The sequence below is a fragment of the Thunnus maccoyii genome, chromosome 13 (assembly GCF_910596095.1).
Source record: "Thunnus maccoyii chromosome 13, fThuMac1.1, whole genome shotgun sequence".
Lineage (NCBI taxonomy): Eukaryota > Metazoa > Chordata > Actinopteri > Scombriformes > Scombridae > Thunnus > Thunnus maccoyii.
The window spans coordinates 12,204,051-12,228,042 of record NC_056545.1 but is presented as its reverse complement, the minus strand read 5'-3'; the positions used below and the strand labels follow the sequence as shown (position 1 = coordinate 12,228,042).

Below are 23,992 nucleotides of genomic sequence, written 5' to 3'. Positions count from 1 at the left end.
TGAGAAAATGACCCCTCTTCTCATTTGATTTATTACCTCAGTAAATGTTTTGCTTATGGGTTTATGGTCTCAATCACTAATTTCAAGTCTTATCCAATACAGCATACTGTTTATTTTGTAAATTATAGCCCCATTTAGAGTAAAATAGACGATAAAGCAGCGTATGCTTTAGGGCGTGACTACGTTGTGATTGACAAGTGGGTCGCTACCAAGGCGACAACATTGATTACGTAACGTAACCATGGCGTAACCCCAGAGTCACAGGATACAGAGTAGGTGCCGCTATTTCACAGTGTGTTTTCAGTTCATGATAGTCATTGAAACATTTCGGTCGCCCAAAAAGCCTCGTTCTGCGTTTGGTTGTATTAAAAGATCCCGTAAAGAGTCAGCTGTTCAGTTTATCCGGTAAGTACACTTGGTTTTAATGGTTTTAAGTTCTTTTTTCGCTAGCGAAAATTTGAACTAGCATCAGTATTATCACAGCTAAAAGTTCACCATAGACTGTAAATGACCGTGCTCACCAAGCTAGCAGCTAGAGCTAGGCATAACTCCACCTTCTCATCCAAATATGATCACTTCTGGCTCCAAAATTCAAAGATGGCGACGTTCAAATCGCCGAACTTGGGCTCCAAAACATGAATGTATTGTAAGAGCAAAAAACAACTTCAGTTGTAGCTGTTGCAGTGTGTACTAGTTATATATCTATAGGATTATTGTAAACTTTTCTGGGTCAATCTTAACCTTGTTGCATAGACAAAGCTTTAAGAGACAGAGAGAGAGGAACAACAAATGACTCAAACTTTGGCATTTCCTTCAACTAACTGTTACATGGGCCCTCTTGTGCAGAACAATAAATCATTAAAACTAATGATATAGATAAGTTCCCGACTTCTAGAAAATGAAAAGATACATTTACACTTATTTTACAGTTTCATCTGGTTTATCGTCCCAGAGAACAAACCCACTGAGCCCTGCCTGCGGTATTGAGAACAACTCATCATATAGCATCAAACTGTAACAAAAACTGAATTTAAACTTATTTTTAATAATTAAGTTGATGTGGACTTTGTTACAAAAAAGGTCAAGTACAAAAAAGTAATGAGGTTGAGACAGTCCGAGAGATCATACAGTTACCAAAAGCCATTGACATTTGTGTACAATTATTATACCATCACATTTTTCATCCACAATCACCAAGTCAAGCTGTGCCGCAACTATGAGAAAATAAGTCAAACAGGAAAATTGAAATAGTAATGTGTGATCTGTTGGTTTGGCTACCTAAAGCAGAGCATTTTCCACAGCCAAAACCAGGCAATCAGAACAACTCAACGCCTATAATGAGGTAGAAAAATGCTTCACTTAGCCCAAAAAAATGGATAACATGATTCCTTAATACAAGCCAAGTATCCTGGTTTAAACTATTATATAGTAAGTGAACTCACTGTTAGCTAAAAGTAGACAACACAGGATGAAAATAGTTCTATTAAAGCCTGTGGCTGTCAACTCCATCCACAACAGAAATTTTGCTAGCCTCTAATGCTAAGCCCAGACATTCCTTTGTAACATCACTAGCCAGTTTTTAGATGGGTTTCTAGAAAAATGACAGTGTAGCTCCTCCACAATAGAGCCCAAAAATCCTTAAATTCTACTATTGACTTCATTTATCCAGTTATCGTGGCCAAAATATGAAACAGCTCACCGCCACAGCTCACACAAAAGCTTACAATAACATCTGCATGAATCAAAAAAAATAAATAAATCAATCAATCCATAGAGAGTAAGAGGCTGCAGCAAGACATTTATATAACTTGATGCTTTAATCTGTGTGCCATTTATCTTCTCCTTTTCAAATAATCACCCAAAGTAAAGTAAATCTAGGGCAAATGTATCTATGACAGTTACCTCACCACCCTTACAGCGGTTTAATGGTTGAGTCAGTCTTGTATGATGTTCGGTCATACATCTGACACAACAGCTTTGTACAGTAGTTCCAATAGACGGAAGCCAGACAGCTGCCTGCCTGCCAAATGTGAGAACTTGTTTGCTTGGTTTCCATGGGCAGGGGCTTTAAAGAGCTGAGTGTGTTTGTGTATGTGGGTGAGACACAGTGACTGAATGTACGAGAACATGTTTTTCTTCAAACTACCGGGTGTGCACGTGTGTCTGTTTGTTTACATGATCATGTAGATGATCATAGATAGATATTTAGGCATGTTTCGAGCTTGTGTGGGCTTGTCTAAATGACTATCCCAGTTGGCCTACTAAGCTACTTAATGTCTCATTCCTCTCGTGCACCATGAGACTTTACTCTGAAATCCCAATGACACAATACTTTCCGGCAGGTTCTGCATGTGTATCAAAGAGGTTCCCTTTTTGGACAGAGACTACACTGGACCTATTGTGTTCTACACTGACATGAACACTTACTTGAACATTTTATTCATTTACAATTCGGCTTGGCAATGACCATGAAAGGTTATAATGGGTGGCAAAGCTTTGAGGCTTGTTTTAGTAACATTTAAAAAGTTAATTGGATTAAACCACAGTAAAGAAGTGTTTTTGTCAAACTAAATTAATGTTTCATTTAAGGCCTAATTTGTGTTTATTTCATAAGGGCGGTGGTAACTCCAAGGCTGTTTTTATCATTCATTTCTTTTAATTAAGTGCTGTACTTACAGGCATTTCCCCCTCTTAGCAGCCCAGTCTCTTAGTGCCTCTTAAATGGGCGTGTCAGGGTGTTCACCTACTTCACTGACCAAGGAGCCTTTGTTTGGAGATAAGAGCCGTCATTGTCTGAATGACCTTGAGAGTTTGACTGAGACCAACCCAGCCACTGCTCATTCCAAAGGTGAATATGGAAACATTAATAACAATGTTCACAGACCTTGACCCTCTTTTATCTTATATCCAGCTGAGAAGAAACCAACAGCTACTGTGTTCCAAGTGGAAAGCAAAAAAGGGTTGGGAGATTTTTGGCCTGGAAAGTTTCCGATAAGGAAGACAGACAGCATGTGGAAACCTTTTGCCACAACCTTGGCTCATGAAGCACACATTGTTGAAAGCATCTGACAGTTTCTGGTGACCAATTTCTGCACCTTGACCTCTGGTGTCATTAACGTGTGGTGAGCCAATCAACAGGCAGGGAATGTTGTGAGGTTGCCATGAAGACAAAACAACAAGAATGACTGTGAGAACTAACATATTTTGCTTTAATAGGAAGGTTAACCAGGGCATCCACTATTGTTTCACCAGTTGCCTTGAAATCTGTTGTTGGTGGACATTTCTTCCTCTCTTCCTGGCACTTTATGAGTTTAGTATAATAGATTTAACCTCTCCAGGACCGTCATACTAGAACTTTTATCACGATATTCAGGGCAGATCATGGTTTATAATCAATGTGGGGTGACATGAGTGAGAAATATTTTATAATCCGGTTCATGAGGTTCCACTACAGAGCCACCATCTCATTCAATTTAAGTGTTTTCCTCTAATTATTAGCCTAGTTCTTTTCCTGTGCAAGTTGCACCATACATTATTATTATTATTATTATTATTATTATTATTATTATTATTATTATTATTAGTATTATTATTATTATTATCAGTATTTTATAAGCAACATAAATTAGCAAGGAAAATGCATTTTTGATGTACAATAAACATGACATATGTTCTCCTGAGATTTCAGTGGTAACCTAGCAACATGCTGATCAAGACTAGGCTACCTGTCCTTCTGTCTTCACTTGAGGATAGACCACCTGTTATGTATTCACTCAGTTGTTAAATATGTATTCCTCTCTGAATATCAAGATGAAAAAAAGTAGGGGTGATAATTTTGGAGTGACCCAAAGGCCTACTCTCTCTTCACAGACGCTAACTGCTTCTCCTTCCCTCTGCTAATGCACCAAACACGACCAAGACCCACTCTGGCCACCACTAACCAACTACATAACTAACTGGTAACTGTAGTGTGATAAATACTGAATTTGAAATTGTAGTCCTTAAGCTACTTATTGCTGTAAAAACTGATACATATTACTAAGTTGAGCATGTTGCTGCCTAACTGACAAACACTACAGCTGGCTGTGTCCCAACTTCACACCAATTCTGACCATGTATTAAGTATCATACACTGAAAAATATAGGCCTACTCTGGCAATGCCAACATTTATGCCATTGTCACACTGTAATTGTTGATAGATAGCTAGTATTGACACATCAGGGAAGTTAATTAATTTCATTAACAATAGCGTGCTGCACTGGCATGGCTTACTGACCACCATTAATGTTATTAGATACAGCTGTGTGTTTCCTGCTATGGCTAATGTCTTTTTGAAATTACGTTTTGTCTCAATAAAATGCACAATCAAAATTAAGATGCTACTCTCAGCTGAAAAAAGGGAAGTCTGTTTTGCTGGCGCCAGAAAATGAGGAAATAAAGTAGCCTAATCAAAATTGGGAGGGACTGTATCGTAGCTCCGTATAAAATGTTCAAATTTGAAATCAGCAGTTGTAGTTTGACTGAGTTACCATCACTGCACTCAACTTGTGAGGTTGAGTGACATAATGGTAGGGAGATATATATATATGAATGATGTGTGTGTGTATTCTAACTTCTTATGGTGACCGTTAGGTTAAGAATGAACATTTTACAATATAAAGTCACAAATTTTCCTTGAATAAATTCTTGAAGCAAGGAGTATTCTACTATAAAAGAAGGGACCATACTATTCTCAGTGAATGTGGGTTAGTATATTAATGCTCGGGTTGTGTTCCACTCTCTCATCTGGCTGTCTGCCAGGCCTATACAGTAAAATCTTGAGCCTGAATGGAGGATAAAAGCTGCAGCTGTGGAAGCAGCAGGCAGTCAGACAAAAGTAAATGGAGTCATTCTCCAAATCAAGGCCAACTCATTGGACTGCTGCGGTTGTAACCCAATTATTCCCAGGCCACATGTTCTCTAAGCAGGGGTTTCAGGGAGAGGGGGAAGCCCTCCTTCTCTCTACTGCAGTCACCCCATAAAACACAGAGGGGGAGAGACGGAGGGTGGCAGGGGGAGAAAGTAGGGAAAGCCATAAGTGTTATTCCATATGACCTAAGTGTAAAGTCAGTTTCAAATGTGGCTGTGGGTGAGGGCTGGCATATACTGTGTTGTAGTATGGTGCTTATGGAAAGACAGATGGTGGACAGAAGACTGTAGGATGGAATGGGAATCCCCCTTTGAAAACACCCTACCAGTGATATGATAGTAAACGTCTTGTTATCCACCATCATTTAGAGACATTCATGTTTAAAAAATAGAGCAAGAAAAAAAGAGTGAGATGATGGGCTGTAAAGTGATATGAATGACAAATAACAGTCCAAGTCTTAAGGTTTATTGGTTTATTTTTGTGTATTTTATTGTATGTGAGAATTTGAAAAGTGTTACAAGAATTTCAAAATATTAACTTAACTCATAGGGTAAATCCATGTGAAACCATGATGGTTATTGTGATGACTGTGCAAAACAAGCTGCTCACTCAGCATATTCTGTCCTTTATTGATATGAAGAGTAAGATATGTAAAAAGCAGATTTGGAGAGACAGAGTTAAAGAAATCATCTCAATGAACAACCAAAAGAGACTGCAACAAGGCTTAACATAGAGAGACCAAGGCAGCTCTTAAGGAGTAGATGGATGTGGTTTGCACTACAGTGTAGTGGAGTTAGGGATAATAAATGATGTGAGAGTGAGTAGTTGTTACAGGGAACCATGCGCAGAGGTCACAATCATCACCCATTACACTCTGCTAAACCTCCCCCATCCTCTCTCTTCCTCAGTTCCTCTTCTGCCCAAAGAGTGACAGACACTTTCTTACATGAAGCTTATGGAAAAAGGGATTTCCTTACAGTATAAATGTGGTAAGTTGTTTGTTCTAGCAATAACTGTATATATTGACCTGTCATTGTTGTCTGACATGATGAAGGGAGTTAATCAAGAAAGTGATGCAGGAAATCTGTCTTTGAAAAACTGTTTAAATGAATGCAACTAATTCAATATGTTTGAACTCAAAAAATCAGAGGAAGGGGTAGCACTGAGTTCTCCTACAGTGTCAGGTTGTTCATGATCATGGGGCAGTCACCCAGTAGGGCTCTTGTCAGTGTCTTCTAAAATGACCCATATGACAGTTTCTAAAAAGACTCATATATGCCTTTACTGATATGCCACCTCTGTGGTTAAGTTAAAAGTACCTAAAGTACTTGGTTAATGTTAAGGGAAGATTGTGTTAATGGTTAAGGATAGAAAAACTAAACTTTTTAGTTAGCTAAACAATCGACAACTATTTTTTTTTCTGGTGAGTATTATTTCAGCAAAATATTTTGCTGTCCAAGCAGTCCAGATCATAAAGATATTCAGTTTACTATCATAAATGACAAAGAAAAGCAGCAAATCCTCACATTTGAGAGGCAGGAACTAGAAAATATTTGGTATTTTTGGGTGAAAAACGTCTTAAAACAAATCTTTGAAAATTTATTGATTATCAGAAATTAATACAGATTTTTTTTCTGTTGACTGATTAGTCAATTAAACAACTAATTGTTTCAGCACTACATGCATTTTGTTGCCGCCCAGTGGATAAACCGGGCAACAAGAAAAAAAATATCAGAATCTGTTAATTAACTGATTTGCAATTTATAATCCCAAATGAAAAATGTTTATAATCACAATCCTCAATCAGTGTGCAATACCTTTTCTACTCCAACTATTCTTGATCACATGGGCTGTGATGGTTAAAGGGATTCTCACCAAAGATACAATGATGATGGTTATTTCCTTTGGTGGCCATTATGCAGTTACATGTGATGGCTTATGGCCCCATCGTGTGGTCGATGAAGATCACTACACTGCTTTCAACTCAATAGCCTGCGTCAAAGCTGGCTGGTAGTAACAATTTTTGCAGTCACCCATGAGGTTCACTTTTTTATAGTTACATCACTGACCAATTCAGATTACAAACCACTGTGAAACAAAGCATTTTCAACTTTCTCTTCCCAGTTGTATGATAACCTTAAAACTGTGTTGTTTGCTTTTGCACTTTATACTTGATCTTGGCTTGTATGATAAAATGCAGACAGGAAACATAACATTGAAGAGGAAACACGTTGCTCATGAGCAGAACAAAGTCTTCTGTATGCAATGTATTTATTAACTAATCTCCCACAATGCCACACACAATTACAAAACAAAAGGAAACAAAAAAGCTGTTACATTTGGAACCTAATTCAGAAATGCTCAAATTAACTCTGCAATTTTAAAATCTTAGTTCAAGAATCAAAAGGAAGTAGTATAAAAGTATTATATTCACTGTAATTTGGACTGTTACATGCACATGTCACCAATAACTGTTAACTTTTTTCCAAAATGTTGTGATTGTCTGTAATATTGACAATATTGCATCAATAATGTTTTACTTAGGTTTGGTCTATACACCACACTGTTAATACTATTCACTGAAGTGTACTTTTTACTAGAGCTGCAATGATTATGTAGATGGAGGGTATATTTTACTGCTGTAACACATGAATCAAATTAGCATTAAAACATCATGTTAAATTTCCTCTATATCCTAAATAACTGAGAAACGTTTGCTATGGACCTTTGCCTTATACCAGTCATACATACATATCTGATGTTTTTCATGCACTTTCCCTTTGACCTCTGTGCTATTCTGTCTGCAAATGACAATTGCTTTCTCTTTTTTTTTTTTTTTTTGTCTAAAACAAAAAGTTAAATCTTATTAATCTCCAGATGTTAGATAGATAGTTAGATACAAGGTCTTCAGTAAGCGTAACTTTAGGGTTTTGATTGGGGCTGTCTTTTGATAATTGTTTACATTATTGTTTTTATTGTTCATAGTTACAAAGCATTCAAAGTCACTGAAAAATAAAATCATAAATTCAAATTATATTTGAGAAGCAACTGCAAGAATGCATTAAAAATGAAATGGTAGCTCAAAAATGAAGTAGAAATAAAGTACTGTTTTTCACCAAACTGCAATATGTAGATATGTTAAGAAAAACAATGACTCCCTATAGTACTCTAGGTCAGATAACACTTTATTGATATACTGCACGTTTACTTACTGGCTAGTGGTAAAGCTTGGTAAAAATGATGGCTGTCACCAGATGGGATGCTTTTTCATGATTGTTGGCATTACAATGTCTGGACGGGGAAATCATTTTTTTATTTAATTTTTTCTTCTACTGTAGACCTGAAGTCAATGATCCCACATTTTCTTAGGTTTGGATATGAAGTCCCTTGCAAAGTTAAGGTTAGGATTTAGGCTAAAGCTAAGTCATGAATAATGTTTTAGGAGAAAATTAAGCTGCATGATGATCCATGTCAGGTCTGTTTTTTCTTCTGTTCTTCATCGCTACAACATCTGAGTAGACAATTTCATCTTCAGCATTACCTGAAAGAAGTAAAGCAGACTCTTGAAATGTATCTGACAAAGAGAATCCATCACACTGAACAATGTCAAAGTATGTTACTGTTGTGTGGTAATGTATTTGAGACCTTTTAAAATCAGTCCATGCTTTCAACTCTCTTACCACAGAATGGTTTAACAAAACTTTAACAATATTCAAAATATATTTTTGACTTTTTGATTGATTCAACCAATATAGGTTTTTGCATATTGATTTTCATGGTGCTACCACAAACGCTTTCCAACATCTATAAACTGCAGTAGACCATGCTTTGCAAAATTTTCTTTCAGAAATGTCAAGTATACTGTACATGGCTTACTAATTTGGATAAACCTGTATATTTGTCAGTATGACACAAAATGAAGATAAAGACATTTGAATGTGGAGAAAATCTTTCTCTTACCCTCAGTAACACTCATGGGTCTTGTTTTCTTTTGCAGATGTTTGATACCAAAAAACAGCGACAAAAGGAGAATTGGAGCGGTAAGACTTGCTATTACACCCACAGTCACAAAAGGGAAGTGAGTAATGGCAGCTAGAAAACACAAACAAATATGAACCCAAGTTAGATATAGAGAGGATGTAAATTAGGGTTGAATGGCAGAAATTTCTTGCCAAAATCAGACAGGGGCTGTGCACATTTTTATGCATGTGGTACAGCAGCAGTAACATTAATCATCATTAATAATTTAAAAATTTTTAAACACAGCAACAGTATTGTCAGGATTTAGCAGTAATTAATGTTCAGTGTTTTTCTAAACGCCAGACTGTTACACTGCTGATGCACACAGAAACACTTTGAGGGAAGTAATAATTTTAAAACAACAGGAAGTTCTTCTACCCTAATGTAGATATGTCAATCTAAGGGCTACCAAGAGCTTTCTGAACTATTTCTTGTTCATTCTTTTATTTCATCCACTGAGATCTATTTGCCGTTGTGTAATTTAAAAAAAAGAATGTCAAGGACAAACCAGATCAAAATCCCAGATGTGTACTTGCTACCCACAGGATTTTACTGAGGTGTCAGACTGTACATATACAGAAAAGGGAAAGCCCTGACATTCACTGTAAAAATCTTTAAATCTGAGACTACTTGTCTAAAAGCTGACCTGTACCACCCATCTGAGAAATGTGTGATATTTTTTTCTTTTTTGGAAAACAAAATCATGAATTAGCTGTGGGGATTTGATATCAACCAAAGGAAGCAACAAAAAAAAAAAAGGAATTTGATCATTCCTTGAGATACAGTACCTTTACAGCTTGTCAGCTGGATAACTGTTTCTTCTTTGCTGACATTGTTTTGAACATTGCACTTCAAGTTTCCTGTCAGTTGACCATATAAACTGATGCTTATATGTGAAACTCTGGGTGTGTCTTGTTCAGTTGCGTTTGAAGCCAGTGATGGTTTGTCCTCTGTCATGCGACTCAGAGACTGACTGTAGGCTCTAATCTGCATCAGTAAGTAACCGTCCAAACTGAAATTGAACTCTTTGACATCTCCTTCAGAAGAGCAGGTGATCTTCACTTGTTCTGGTGACAAACATGTCTGAAACACAGCTGGCTCTGACACAGGAGCTGGAAGACAGCATATGGTCACACAGTCACACATACAGAATATACAGTATAAAATGCAAAGCAAAATCCAGTGCAAACTCTGAAACATGTCATCTATACTGTACATTGTCAGCTAAAGACAATATGCAGACACCTTATGTATAGACATATTCATATAGTATATACAGTAAATCATAAAATTATGTGAAACTTTTAAAAAAGTATATTAAACAGTTATAAAAGTATTATATGAATATAAAATATCCAAATATAGGATTATATAGTAAAAATACAACAATTAATACACAGTACGCTTACACTATAATATATTATGGAGGTTAGACTAAATATTGGAAACACCTCTCAGTATTATCAAATACAATTCAACTACAGCCCCCAAAATGCCTGAATGAAACCTCTAAAATATTTTCAACAAAAATTGAAAAGTATAATGTTAATTAGGGTAGGACCTATGCAGGTCAGTTCTATAAAACTGCCTTAGTCTTTGCTCAATTTACCTAATAAATTGACAACTCACCAAGTATAAAACCTACATATTTTAAAAATATTTCTAAGTCTTGCAGTTTTAATGAATGTATTACAGGCATAAATACAAGTTATATACTTAGAGTTGAATGCACTTAAAATCATTGTATTCATAATACTGTTAAATAAGAGAAAGAACAAGCCGCATTTATATGTAGGAACTTACGGGAAATTGCTGTTTTAAAATAACTACAAATTACAAATATTGTATTCATAATCCCAATTTAGATATAAAATATACAGTTTGAAGACCTTAACACACAATTCTATAAGCAATGTTTGACACAGATACATTAATGCAATCTAATAATTAATAAGTCATATAGTTGGCAAGTATAAATATGTCTCTGTTTGCATTCATTTGTTTAGGTTTACAGTACATTTTTTCAAGTTGGTACTGACCATGGTTTGTATTTTATAAAAGTATTTAAATACATTTAAAAAAAAATCCTACCTTGTATTTCTAGGTGCATGATGAGTTCGTGTGATAATTTACCATCAGACTTATATATTTCCCACACGTAAAATCCAGAGTGTCTCTTCCTTGCATTATCCAGCCTTAATGTTCCATTGGTGAAGAGTGCACTGAGACCTTGGTACTCCTTATCCAACTCAACTACCTTATTATTTAATGTTTTTAAAATGGTAGTATCATCTTTTTTCAACATTATCTTTGTTGCATCAGTCGGCAGGTAAAAAATCAGCGGCTCCCCATGTACTCCAACACACTGCCGACCTTGAGTAGGTTCAGATAGATTACATTTCATAAACCCTATTAGAGACAAGCAAACATACAATTTTTATATATATATATATGTATATATGTATGTGTGTGTGTACAGTAGCTATTTTTAATTTCTTTGAATATTGCATCAGTAAATCTTTAATGATTTTGTTCAATGATCAACTACACAATTACCCTAAATTGTACCTTTTGCTGTTGGCAGCAGAGCTGTGAGGATCATGTAGATGAACATCATTTTTCTGTTGAAACACACATCAAACTATCTTTAAAGCATGGTGATTTTCTCATGTAGGCAGAACAATCAATTAATTAAAAGTAGCTCAGTTTCATATGTGATCTTTTTGAACGTACTATCAAGTTTTTTTTCAGTTAAATTAAAAAGACGCTTACAGAAACATTATGCTTGGACAATGTAGATACCATGTTTGTAATATTTGAGTACTTAAAAGACAGTTTTAGTCATAAGAATTCATTTCTTCTTTTAGAAATTGTAAAAATCATGTAACAAGTAATAAAATATTACACTTTTTTCTGCACACTGTAACTCCAATAACTGGCTCAAAATTTAAAATTCACTCACCACTTTTACAATGAGGTGTCTTCTTTGTGGCTTATTCACGGACCTGTGAACTTTCCACTGTCAGCAGGCGGGTTTGTTTCTGGTTTTGTTGTGAGGAGAGAATCAAGGAAGCAGTTATTTGCTCTAAGCAAAGTACTTCTGAATCACACTGCTTCTTATCCTATTTGAATTTACTAAAGTAACTGAGCCTCTTGCAGTATTGAGACCAAGAGGGTATTTTCTGTTGTCTTTAGTTCATATTTCTGAATTGTCATGCATTGTCTAAGCTGTTATGTGAATGGCTACACTTACCTGGATGACTTTCTGAATGCATTTACAACATACTATCAAGGAGATTAGGGCACATCAGTGTTTTTTAGCTAACGTGAATTCTACAGATAATTACAGCATTTAGATATTAACCACTTTAAAAGATCACACCTGATGATGATAATACCTTTTTTCTGGAAATGGAAAAGATTAGTGTGTAGTGGTGTGAATATAATTACACTACTATTATTTATTTTAGTTGCCAGGATGTCTCAATATATCTCTACAAAAGATGTAAGTCCATTAGTCAAGACACATATCACACAGATTAGTGAATGTCAGCTGCCTACAAGAAAAGATGGCATACAGATTTAACATTTGTACATTTGTGTAGTTCTAAATTTATTATTACACATTATTCTTGAAATACCTTACTCATTTTAATAGGAAACAGTGAGAACATGCATCACATTTCTTTAAGGGCAATGCATGCACAGTGGGTGAGAGGGCTCGTTTGTCAATTCTGTCATCAACCATGTGAAACAGAGGTCTCAGCTACAGGGGTCCTGTATAAGACACATGCAGCCCCCAGAAAGCCTCCATGAATAAATCATTTTTAATATTTTCCTTACCAAACACTGTACAAAATGCAGTGTAATGAAGGGCACATCATGGTATTTCTAAAGTTAAGACAACATTTAAATGCAAAATATTCACTCACAAAGACATGAGACTCTGAATGGTTCTTACACCCATGTGCTGTATAAAAACCTATTATGTTTTTATCTCTCAACTCATATGCAAGCATGTCTTAAAGCTGTGGAGGATGAGAGATTTTGTATTACTGTAAAGGACACTACAAAGAGATGAACACTTCATACAACATACAGACATGGTGTTTATTTTTAAATCATCTACTGTATACTATTTACCATGCTCTGCATTTAGAGAAATGCATTTAGAGAAATGCAAACGGAAATAACATCTTAGGCGTGATAATCTATTGTGTGAGGGGGTCTGTTAAAAACCACAGCTGTCAAGATGGCTGAGAAAGAGAGACATGTGATCATGTTGTGGTTGAGTATCTGTGTAGGAGAATAGACACAGTGAAGAGTAAACAAGCTAATTATGACTTGATGCTGAATGCTTTTCTCAAATTATCAAAATATGCCATGTGATCTATTCAGCAATAACAATACGCAAAATAAAACTGGTCAGGCTTAAAACTCTCACAGGAGAGACTCACTTCACCTCTGCTGTGAGCACAGATACACAATCTTGCTAAGAGTACATATAAATAATCAAAATTAGAGTTAAGTTACAGCATCAACTTTGCTCTCACCCTGTGGACCCAGATAACATAACAAGAATATCTGAGTGTGGAAATGAATCACCGATGCATGTATAGTTTATGGCAACAAAGACTGGAAAAAGTGTACTTTTGCTTGTTTAAAGTGCACAGTGGCCTTCTCATACTGTATGTAGCCCATGTGGATTGTAACAGTAGGACGACTCCAACATGATGTAACGGTTGGGGTGGAGACAGTGTAGTGCATCAGTCCAGTATCAATGTATGCATGAATCCAGTATCTGAATAGCCATACTGAAGTTACAAGAAGTTACAACAAATTCAATGTATTGTTATGATTTTGTTCCATTACCATCATCTAGTTACATGTGAGGACTTTTGTCTCCATCTTGTGGTAAAAATTATCTGTTGCTTGGAGCTTGTACTTCTGTCTCTTCGTACTGATACACATTTTTTGTATTGATTGTTGTTTTAGGTGATTGTTGTATTCCTCTTTTATATGTTATTACTGACTGCAACATTGGGACATTATACAGAACTCTCCTCTACTTGCCTTTTATTAGTTTCACAGAAACTGAAGTTACAGTATCTCCTTCTTTTCATTCTGTTTGACCTTGGTGAATGAAATATTAGATTAAAAATATACAAATGTTATCAATATGTTTATTTGAAAAATACATATAAAATACACAGGACAAAACACTAAATGTACACAATACCATACAATTACAAAGCAAAAACAGTGAATAAAATCATATAAAAGCATGGTTATGTTTGAGAAGCATATTAATTCAATCAATCAATCAATCGATCAATTTTTATCTATATGGCGCCAAATCATAACAATAACAATAAGTAGCAATAGCCAGGGAAGGATGCCAACAGGACTGCGAAGGACCGCGAAGGCTCAGCCTGCATCCCAAGTTTTCCTGCGAGATGAGAAAGCACAAAAAACTACGGGGAGGAAGCAAAGTTAGTGACATGCATTGTTGTTACATGAATGCATACAGATGGAGAGGAGGAGGAGGAGAGAGAAGCTCAGTGCATCATGGGAAGTCCCCCAGCAGTCTAGGCCTATAGCAGTATAACTAAGGGCTGATCCAAGGTGAGCCTGGACGGCCCTAACTATAAGCTTTATCAAAAAAGAAAGTTTTAAGCCTACTCCTAAACATAGAGAGGGTGTCCGCACCCCGGACCAAATCTGGAAGATGGTTCCACAAGAGAGGAGCCTGATAGCTGAAGGCTCTGCCTCCCATTCTACTTTTAAAGACTGTAGGAACCACCAGTAAGCCTGCATTCTGGGAGCGCAGTGTTCTAGTGGGATAATACGGTACTATGAGCTCTTCAAGATATGATGGTGCCTGACCATTAAGGGCTTTGTAAGTTAGGAGAAGGATTTTAAATTCTATTCTAGATTTTACAGGAAGCCAATGTAGCAAAGCTAAAATGGGAGAAATGTGATCTCCGTTTCTAGTTTTAGTCAGTACACGTGCAGCTGCATTCTGGACCAGCTGGAAAGTCTTTAGACACTTGTTAGAGCAGTCTGATAATAAGGAATTGCAATAATCCAGCCTAGAAGTAACAAATGCATGGACTAGTTTTTCTGCATTTTTTGGGACAGGATGTGCCTGATTTTTACGAGATTACGTAAGTGAAAAAAGGCAGTCTTTGAGATTTGATTTATGTGGGAGTTAAAGGACATATCCTGATCAAAGATAACTCCCAGATTCCTTACGGTGGTGCTGGAGGCCAGGGTAATGCCATCCAGAGTAGCTATATCAGTAGATAATGTGTTTCTAAGGTGTTTAGGGCCAAGCACAATAACTTCAGTTTTATCTGAGTTTAGTAGTAGAAAATTGCAGGTCATCCAGGTCTTTATGTCGTTAAGGTGTGCTTGGAGTTTGTTTAACTGATTGGTTTCATCAGGCTTCATTGATAAATTTAATTGGGTATCATCTGCATAACAATGAAATTTTATGGAGTGTTTCCTAATAATATTACCTAAAGGAAGCATATACAAGGTGAATAGAATTGGTCCAAGTACAGAACCTTGTGGAACTCCGTGTCTAACTTTTGCCTTCACGGAGGATTCATCATTAACATGTACAAACTGAAATCGGTCTGATAAATAGGACTGAAACCAGCTTAGTGCAGTTCCTTTAATGCCAATTAAATGTTCCACTCTCTGCAAAAGGATTTGATGGTCAATTGTGTCGAATGCGGCATTAAGATGTAACAGAACAAATATGGAGACAAATCCTTTGTTCGATGCAGTTAGTCTACTCGACTCTTAGTAACTACTGCAACAACAGTATAAGTCCTCCAGATGTCACCCATGAGCAATATTTTTTATTATTAAATTACTGACCATTTTCTAATTACAAGCACAACTCCATTTGCTTTTATTAGTTGCACAGAAACTGAAGTTAAAATATCTCCTTTTTATTCTGTTTGACCTTGGTGAATGAAACACTAGATTTAAAATATATGAATATTATGAATATGTGTATTTGAAAAATACTTGTAAAATACATTGGACAAAACACACAAAAAATGTATACAATGCCACACAATTACAAAGCGAAAACAGTAAATGAAATATAAAAACATGGTTATGTTTGAGAAGCAAATTCATGAATACTTAGAAAACAACCCCACAATTAAAACAGAAACTAAAAAATCAAAAGAAAATAAAACTATTCTTGTTTACTTTGGAAATAGTCCATAGAGCAATATAGATATGGTAACAAGCATCCTAATCACTGCAGGTTAAAATGTGACTATTTTTCCCAAAAGTCAGTGATCCCTGATCATTATTTCATGTTAAAGGTTAAACATGAGGTTTCCAACAAGGTTATGGTTAGGGTTTAGGCTTGGGCTGGTGATTGAATTATTGTTTCAGAAGAAAATTATTTTGTATTCTGATGTGAGATAGGTCGAGTTTTCCTTGTATTGGCAGAGCTGGGGTGATCCAGAGGGGGGCTCATATAGCATCGTGGCAGGATGATCTCTGGAAGGTGTTCCAGCTTGTCCCGGCATCTGAGGGTAGCGATGCCTTGAATGGGTAACAGTTTGAGCCCGTGGTGGTTTTCAAGACGCACTCCAAACTTGTCGAAACTTTGAATTATTTATTTCAGCAAAAAAAGGGTTACAAATGTAAACAAAAACAGCTCCATAATTCCTATTAAACTCAAAAGATATTGAAAAAATAACTAAAAGTTGTATTGAATCGCTATAAAGTGGTCAAAATTGGCATTGAACCACAGCCTCAACCTGTCCGACACTGCCAGACTGACTCACTCACCGCCATGACCAGAGGCCTGTACTACAAAACAGGATTTGGGGTTAGCGAGGTAACTTCAGGTTTAACTCTGGGTTTTCAGTCCTACGACAGTAGTTCACTTCTTAACGGGGTACATCACCATGGTAACAGAGGCTGAACAGAGGATCTTCAGAGGATTGGATCACAACCTGTCAACACTGACCAATCAGATCAATGGAGTCATCATTCCTACAGGATCCTGAGATAGACAAAAGTCCTGAGTTACAATAAAGTGACAAGTAAAAGAGAGCAATAGGTCAGTGGAAACATTTCATTGTTCCAGACTTGCTATTTCCATTCTGGTTTTAAAACAGAGCTTCTAACAAACGGAGAGATTGTTTACCACACTAATCCCATAAAGAGGACATTTTAATTGTGCAAAGTTTATTTTATCCCCAGAGTGACAGCTGACAGTGTGGATGATTTTAACCTCTGATTCCATCACTGCAGCTCAGAATAATATGAGACAACCATGTGATGATAACTGGAAATAAAAATGAAAGCTTGTCTTTTATTAAAAGAAATAATCAACACTGTTAATTGGCTCCCATGATTATAAATGCAACATTTCAGTCAGATAGACCTAATCAGTCATTAACGACTTTTCAGCTCTTTGCTTTGGTAGCAGAAACGGTCTGGCATTACTTTTTAAGGTGGTTTCTTCATCATCCAACTTAACAGCAAAAAATACTCTATACTTAAGTCATATATAATAATTCCTACATGTATTTTAAGCCATAGCCTACTTTTAATATGTGGAAATTATTGCTATATTTTTAATCGCATATATTTAAGGGCAATGCTTGCACAATTGGTGAGGTAGCTTATATGTCAGTTCTGCCATCAACCATATGAAACAGGTCTCAGCTACAGGTCTCCTGTATGAGACACATGCAGCCCCCAGAAAGCCTCCATTAATGAATAAATCATTTTTAATGTTTGCCTTACCAAACACTGTACAAAATGCAGTAAAATCAAGGACACATCATAGTATTTCTAATGTTAAGAAAACACTTAAATGCAAAATAGTTGCCTCACAAAGACAGAGGTGCAGCAACTGAAATGAAGGACAGGCATTTGCCTTACATTTTGTTGCTAAAGCTCTGCGTGGTTCTTATATCACAGGGACAACGTTGGTTAGGTAACATAACCATGGCCTAACCCCAGATTCACAGAATATAGGCTTATCCGTCGTTATCAGTGTGTTTTTAGTTCATGAAAGTTAATTATAACATTTCGGTCGCCTAAAAAGTCTTGTTTAGTATTTGGTTGTACTAGACCCTCTAAGGAGGTGAGTGGTCAGTTTTTCCAGTAAGTACATTTTGTTTTAATGGTCATAAGCCCGTTTACAGTACATTTGCAATCCAAATCGCAAAGATACTCAGTTAATTATCATAAATGACAAAGAAAAGCAGAAAATCCATACATCTGAGAAGCAGGAACTAGAGAATGTTTGGCATTTTTGGGTGATGTCTTAAAACATAACTTTGAAATCTTTGAAAATGTATTGATTATCACAAATTATTACAGATTCATCATCTGTTGACTGATTAGTTGATTAAACAACTGTTTCAGCTCTACATGCATTTTGTTGCCGCCCAGTGGATTAGCCAGGCAACAAGAAAGAAATATCAGAATCTGTTAATTGACACAGCAGTTTATAATCCCAAATGTTTATAATCCCAGTTGAAAAAATGTTTATAATCTACTCAATTAATGTACAAGACCTTTTCTACTCCAACTATTATTGATCACATGGGCGGTGGTGGTTAAAAGGACTCTTACCAAAGATACAATGATGATTATTTCCTTTGGTGGCCATTATGCAGTTACATGTGATGGCTTATGGCCCCATCGTGTGGTCGATGAAGATCACTACACTGCTTTTAAGTCAGCCTACTTCAAAGCTGGCAGGTAGTAACTGTTTTTGCAGTCACCCATGAGATTCACTTTTTCATTGCTCACTGACCAATTACAAATTACAAACCACTGTGAAACAAAGCATTTTCAGCTTTCCCTTCCTAATTGTATGGTAACCTTAAGACCATGTTGTTTGCTTTTGCACTTTATACTTGATCTTGGCTTGTATGATAAAATGCAGACAGGAAACATAACACTGAAGAGGAAGTGCATTGCTCATGAGCAGAACAAAGTCTTCTATATACAATATATTAATTTACCAGTCTCCCACAATGCCACACACAATTACAAAACAAAAAAACAAAAAAGCTGTTACATTTGGAACCTAATTCAGAAATGCTCAAAGTAACTCTGCAATTTTAAAATCATTGCTGAAGAATCAAAAGGAAAAAAAATATTATATTCAATGCAAATTGGACTGTTACATGCACATGTCACCAACAACTATTAGCTTGTTTTAAAATGTTGTGATTGTCTGTAATATTGACAATATTGCATCAATAATGTTTTACTTAGGTTTGGTCTATACACCACACTGTTAATACTATTCACTGAAGTGTACATTTTACTAGAGCTGTAATGATTATGTAGATGGAAGTTATATTATACTGTTGTAACACATGAATCAAATAAGCATTAAACATCATGTTAAATTTCCTCTATATCCTAAATAACTGACAAAAGTTAGCTATGGACCTTTGCCTTATACCAGTCATACATATCTGATGTTTTTCATGTGAGAGTGCACTTTCCCTTTGACCTCTGTGCCACTGTCTGTAAGTGACAATTGCTTTCTCTTTGTTTGTCTTAAACACAAAGTTAAATCTTATTAATCTCTAGATGATAGATAGATAGTTAGATGCAAGGTCAGTAAGCTTAACTTTAGAGTTTAGGTTGGGGCTGTCACTTGATTATTTTTTAAAAATATATAAATTATATCCATATACAGGTATGTTTATTAATTTACAATGCCACACAGTTACAAAGCATTCAAAGTCACTGAAAAATAGAATCATAAAGGCACTGTTATATTTGAGAAGCAACCGCATGAATGCATTAAAAATGAAATGGTAGCTTAAAAATGAAGTAGAAATTAAGTACTGTTTTTCACCAAACTGCAATATGTAGATATGTTAAGAAAAACAATGACTCCCTATAGTACTCTAGGTCAGATAACACTTTATTGATATACTGCATGTTTACATACTGGCTAGTGGTAAAGCCTGGTAAAAATGATGGATGTCACCAAATAGGATGCTGTTTCATGATTGTTGGCATTACAATGTCTGGACGGGGAAATCATTTTTTTTATTTAAATTTTTCTTCTACTGTAAACACAAAGTCAATGATCCCACATTTTCTTAGGTTTGGATATGAAGTCCCTTGCAAAAGGCTAAAGCAAAGTCATGAATAATGTTTCAGGAGAAAATTAAGCTGCGTGTTGATCTGAGTTGGGTCTGTTTTTTCTCCTGTTCTTCATCACTACAACATCTGAGTAGACAATTTCATCTTCAGCATTACCTGAAAGAAGTAAAGCAGACTCTTGAAATGTATCTAACAAAGAGAATCCATCACACTGAACAATGTCAAAGTATGTCATCGTTGTGTGGTAATGTATTTGAGACCTTTTAAAATCAGTCCATGCTTTCAACTCTCTTGCCACAGAATGGTTTAACAAAACTTTAAAAATATTCAAAATACATTTTTAAAATTTTGATTGATTCAAACAATATAAGTTTTTGCATATTGATCATATTCTCATGGTGCACGTCATTAGATGCAGTGCAGGAGCTACGTCAGATGCTTTCCAACATCTATAAACTGCAGTAGCCCATGCTTTGCAAAATTACTTTCAGAAATGTCAAGTATACTGTACATGGCTTACTAATTTGGATAAACCTGCATATTTGTCAGTATGACACAAAATGAAGATAAAGACATTTGAATGTGGAGAAAATCTTTCTCTTACCCTCAGTAACACTCATGGGTCTTGTTTTCTTTTGCAGATGTTTGATACCAAAAAACAGCGCCAAAAGGAGAAGTGGAGTGGCAAGGCTTGCTATCACACCCACAGTCACAGAAGGGAAGTGAGTGTTGGCAGCTAGAAAACACAAACAAATATGAACTCAAATTAGATATAGAGACAATGTAAATTAGAATTGAATGGTGGAAATTTCTTCATCAGAGGCAGGCTGTGCACATTAAAGACTGCAATTTTCTTTGCTGATTCCAATTTCCAATTCTTTAAAAGTCTGGCCTGCCGATTCCGATCCAAATTCGATTTTCTTTCTTTATAAGAATTTTATACATGTCCTTTCTGTCTAAGAACTACAATTGACAGCACATACAAACATTTTGTAACTTTTCTTTAATGAAATATTGAAATTCAACTGTATGTTCTTTAACTATTTAAACGCACAATATGTAATGTCAGCCGCTAGGGGTCTCTCATTCAAAACAATAACAAAGACGGAGTGTGATGACGGTGTGAAGTAGCAAGGGATCATGGGAGTCGTTGTCTTCGTTGTTAATAACCAGCTTCACCGGGATAGGATTACTCCAGTGTTAATCATTCGGGATGTTTTTACCGGGGGCCGAATTACCCACGGAGGTCTCCTCCTCTCCAGAACAAACGAACCCGGAGATTACATGTAAAAACACTGAATAAAGCCGTTTCACCTAAAAACACAGTGTTTCTCCGACGATGTACAGCGACCACCGAACGTCCGGTACAGGCTGTTAGCCGAGCTGCTGCTAACACTTGTTCGGTTTATTTCTCTTATAAGTTTAGATCCAGATGTTGGGCCGGTTTCTCCCTGGAGCCGAATTATCCGCAGAGGTCTCCTCCTCTCCAAAACAAATGTGCATGCAGATTAAAATCGTTAAAAATACTAATTAAAGCTGTTTCACCTTAAAAAATCATTGTTTCTCCGACGATGTACGGTGACGACCCGATTTCCGGTATGGGCTGTTAGCCGAGCTGCTGCTAACGTTTGCCCAGTTTATTTCTCTGATAACTTAAGATCCAGACGTCCAATGACTAAAATCATTCTTCCGCCTAAAAGATATAGTTACAGGAACAACCACAACGCCTATGTACTATCTTGTATCTGTGTAAGTTACTCTTTGGTAGACGCCATTGTAGTGGACAAACACAACGCCGCCGTATGCACCTTGTGCGTGTTTACTCTTTGGTAGAGGTATGACGCCATTGACATGTGTGTGGCTAAACTGTCTGTGCCACAGCTGCTGTTGTGTGCGTGACATGAAACATAGTGAGGCTATGTGTGGAAAAATGGGATAAATGAGACTGATTGGGGCTGGTCACTGGTCATGGCTGATCAGCTGAAAACCAACTGATTTCGATCGGTGCATCTCTAGTGCATCTTTGTATGTATATGGTACAGCAGTAGTAACATTAATCATCATTAACACTTTAAATCTCTTTAAACACAGCAACAGTATTGTCAGGATCTAATGGTAATTAATGTTCAGTGTTTTTTTAAACGCCAGACTGTTACACTGTTGATGCACACAGAAACACTTTGTGGGAAGTAATAATTTTAAAACAACAGGAAGTTCTTCTACCCTAATGTAGATATGTCAATGTAAGGGCTACCTTGCTCAATCTTTTATTTCATCCACTGAGATCTATTTGCCGTTGTGTAATTTATAAAAAAAAGAATGTCAAGGACAAACCAGATCAAAATCCCAGATGTGTACTTGCTACCCACAGGATATTACTGAGGTGTTAGACTGTACATTACAGAAAAGGGAAAGCCCTGACATTCACTATAAAAATCTTTAAATCTGAGACTACTTGTCTAAAAGCTGACCTGTACCACCCAACTGAGAAAAGTGTGATATTTTTTTCTTTTTTGGAAAATAAAATCATGAATTAGCTGTGGGGATTTGATATCAACCAAAGAAAGCAACAAGAGGAATTTGATCATTCCTTGACATTGTTTTGAACATTGCACATCAAGTTTCCTGTCAGTTGACCATATAAACTGATGCTTATATTTGAAACTCTGGGTGTGTCTTGTTCAGTTGCGTTTGAAGCCAGTGATGGTGTGTCCTCTGTCATGCGACTCAGAGACTGACTGTGGGCTCTGGTCTGCATCAGTGAGTAACCGTCTAAACTCAAACTGAACTCTTTGACATCTCCCTCTGAAGAGCAGGTGACCATCATTTGTTCTGGTGACAAACACGTTTGAAACACAGCTGGCTCTGACACAGGAGCTGGAAGACAGCATAGAGTCACACAGTCACACATACAGAATATACAGTATAAAATGCAAAGTAGAATCCAGTGCAAACTCTGAAACATGTCATCCATACTGTACATTGTCAGCTAAAGACAATATGCAGACACATTATGTGTAGACATATTCATATAGTATATACAGTAAATTATAAAATTATGTGAAACTTTTAAAAAAGTATATTAAACAGTTATAAAAGTATTATATGAATATAGAATATCCAAATATAGGATTATATAATAAAAATACAACAATTCATACACAGTACGCTTACACTATAATATATTATGGAGGTTAGACTAAATATTGGAAACACCTCTCAGTATAATCAAATACAATTCAACTACAGCCCCCAAAATGCCTGAATGAAACCTCTAAAATATTAATTGGTAGGACTTATACAGGTCAGTTCTATAAGACTTTCTTAGTCTTTGCTCAATTTACTTAATAAATTGACAACTCACCAAGTATAAAACCTACATATTTTAAAAATATTTCAAAGTCTTGCAGTTTTAATGAATGTATTACATGCATAAATACAAGTTATATACTTAGAGTTGAATGCACTTAAAGTCATTGTATTCATAATATTGTTAAATAAGAGAAAGTACAAGCCGCATTTATATGTGGGAACTTACAGGAAATTGCTGTTTTAAAATCACTACAAATTACAAATATTGTATTCATAATCCTAATTTAGATATGAAATAATACAGTTTGCAAACCATAACACACAATTCCATAAGCAATGTTTGACACAGACACAATAATGCAATCTAATAATTAATAAGTCATATATTTGGCAAGTATAAATATGTTTGTTTTCATTCATTTGTTTAGCTTTACAGTGCATTTTTTCAAGTATTCTACATTGGTACTGACCATGGTTTGTATTTTATAAAAGCATTAAATACATTTTACTCAAAAAAAATCCTACCTTGTATTTCTAGATGCATGATGAGTTTGTGTGATAATTTACCATCAGACTTATATATTTCCCACACGTAATCTCCAGAGTGTCTCTTCCTTGTATTA

General features: G+C 36.0%; 1 protein-coding gene and 1 long non-coding RNA gene across 10 annotated transcripts in view; one reads left to right on the top strand and one right to left on the bottom strand.

Moving 5' to 3' along the window:
• The first annotated feature begins 241 nt into the window (after nucleotides 1-241).
• The window catches only part of LOC121910067 (solute carrier family 22 member 5-like), a 99,736-nt gene continuing 75,985 nt past the window's right edge, over nucleotides 242-23,992 (top strand). Inside the window, exons 1-5 of one of the 8 annotated variants that reach the window (XM_042431033.1) lie at nucleotides 242-405; nucleotides 2,699-2,848; nucleotides 5,819-5,899; nucleotides 8,908-8,988; nucleotides 20,699-20,779. In XM_042431033.1, coding sequence (XP_042286967.1) covers nucleotides 8,908-8,988; nucleotides 20,699-20,779 — 162 coding nt within the window. In that variant the 5' untranslated portion in view covers nucleotides 242-405; nucleotides 2,699-2,848; nucleotides 5,819-5,899. Of the gene's footprint in view, nucleotides 406-2,695; nucleotides 2,849-5,818; nucleotides 5,900-8,907; nucleotides 8,989-20,663; nucleotides 20,780-23,992 lie in introns of those variants that run through there. The other 7 variants (XM_042431032.1, XM_042431031.1, XM_042431034.1 and 4 more) reach the window with 7 other exon arrangements.
• On the bottom strand, nucleotides 19,668-22,986 carry LOC121910074. Of its 2 annotated transcripts, none has more exons than XR_006099583.1 (3): nucleotides 21,866-22,986; nucleotides 20,662-20,793; nucleotides 19,668-20,213 (listed from the first exon to the last, which is right to left on the bottom strand). It is a non-coding gene; the product is annotated as an uncharacterized LOC121910074 (long non-coding RNA). The 2 variants fall into 2 exon arrangements; XR_006099584.1 differs by lacking the exon at nucleotides 21,866-22,986 and adding an exon at nucleotides 21,603-21,782.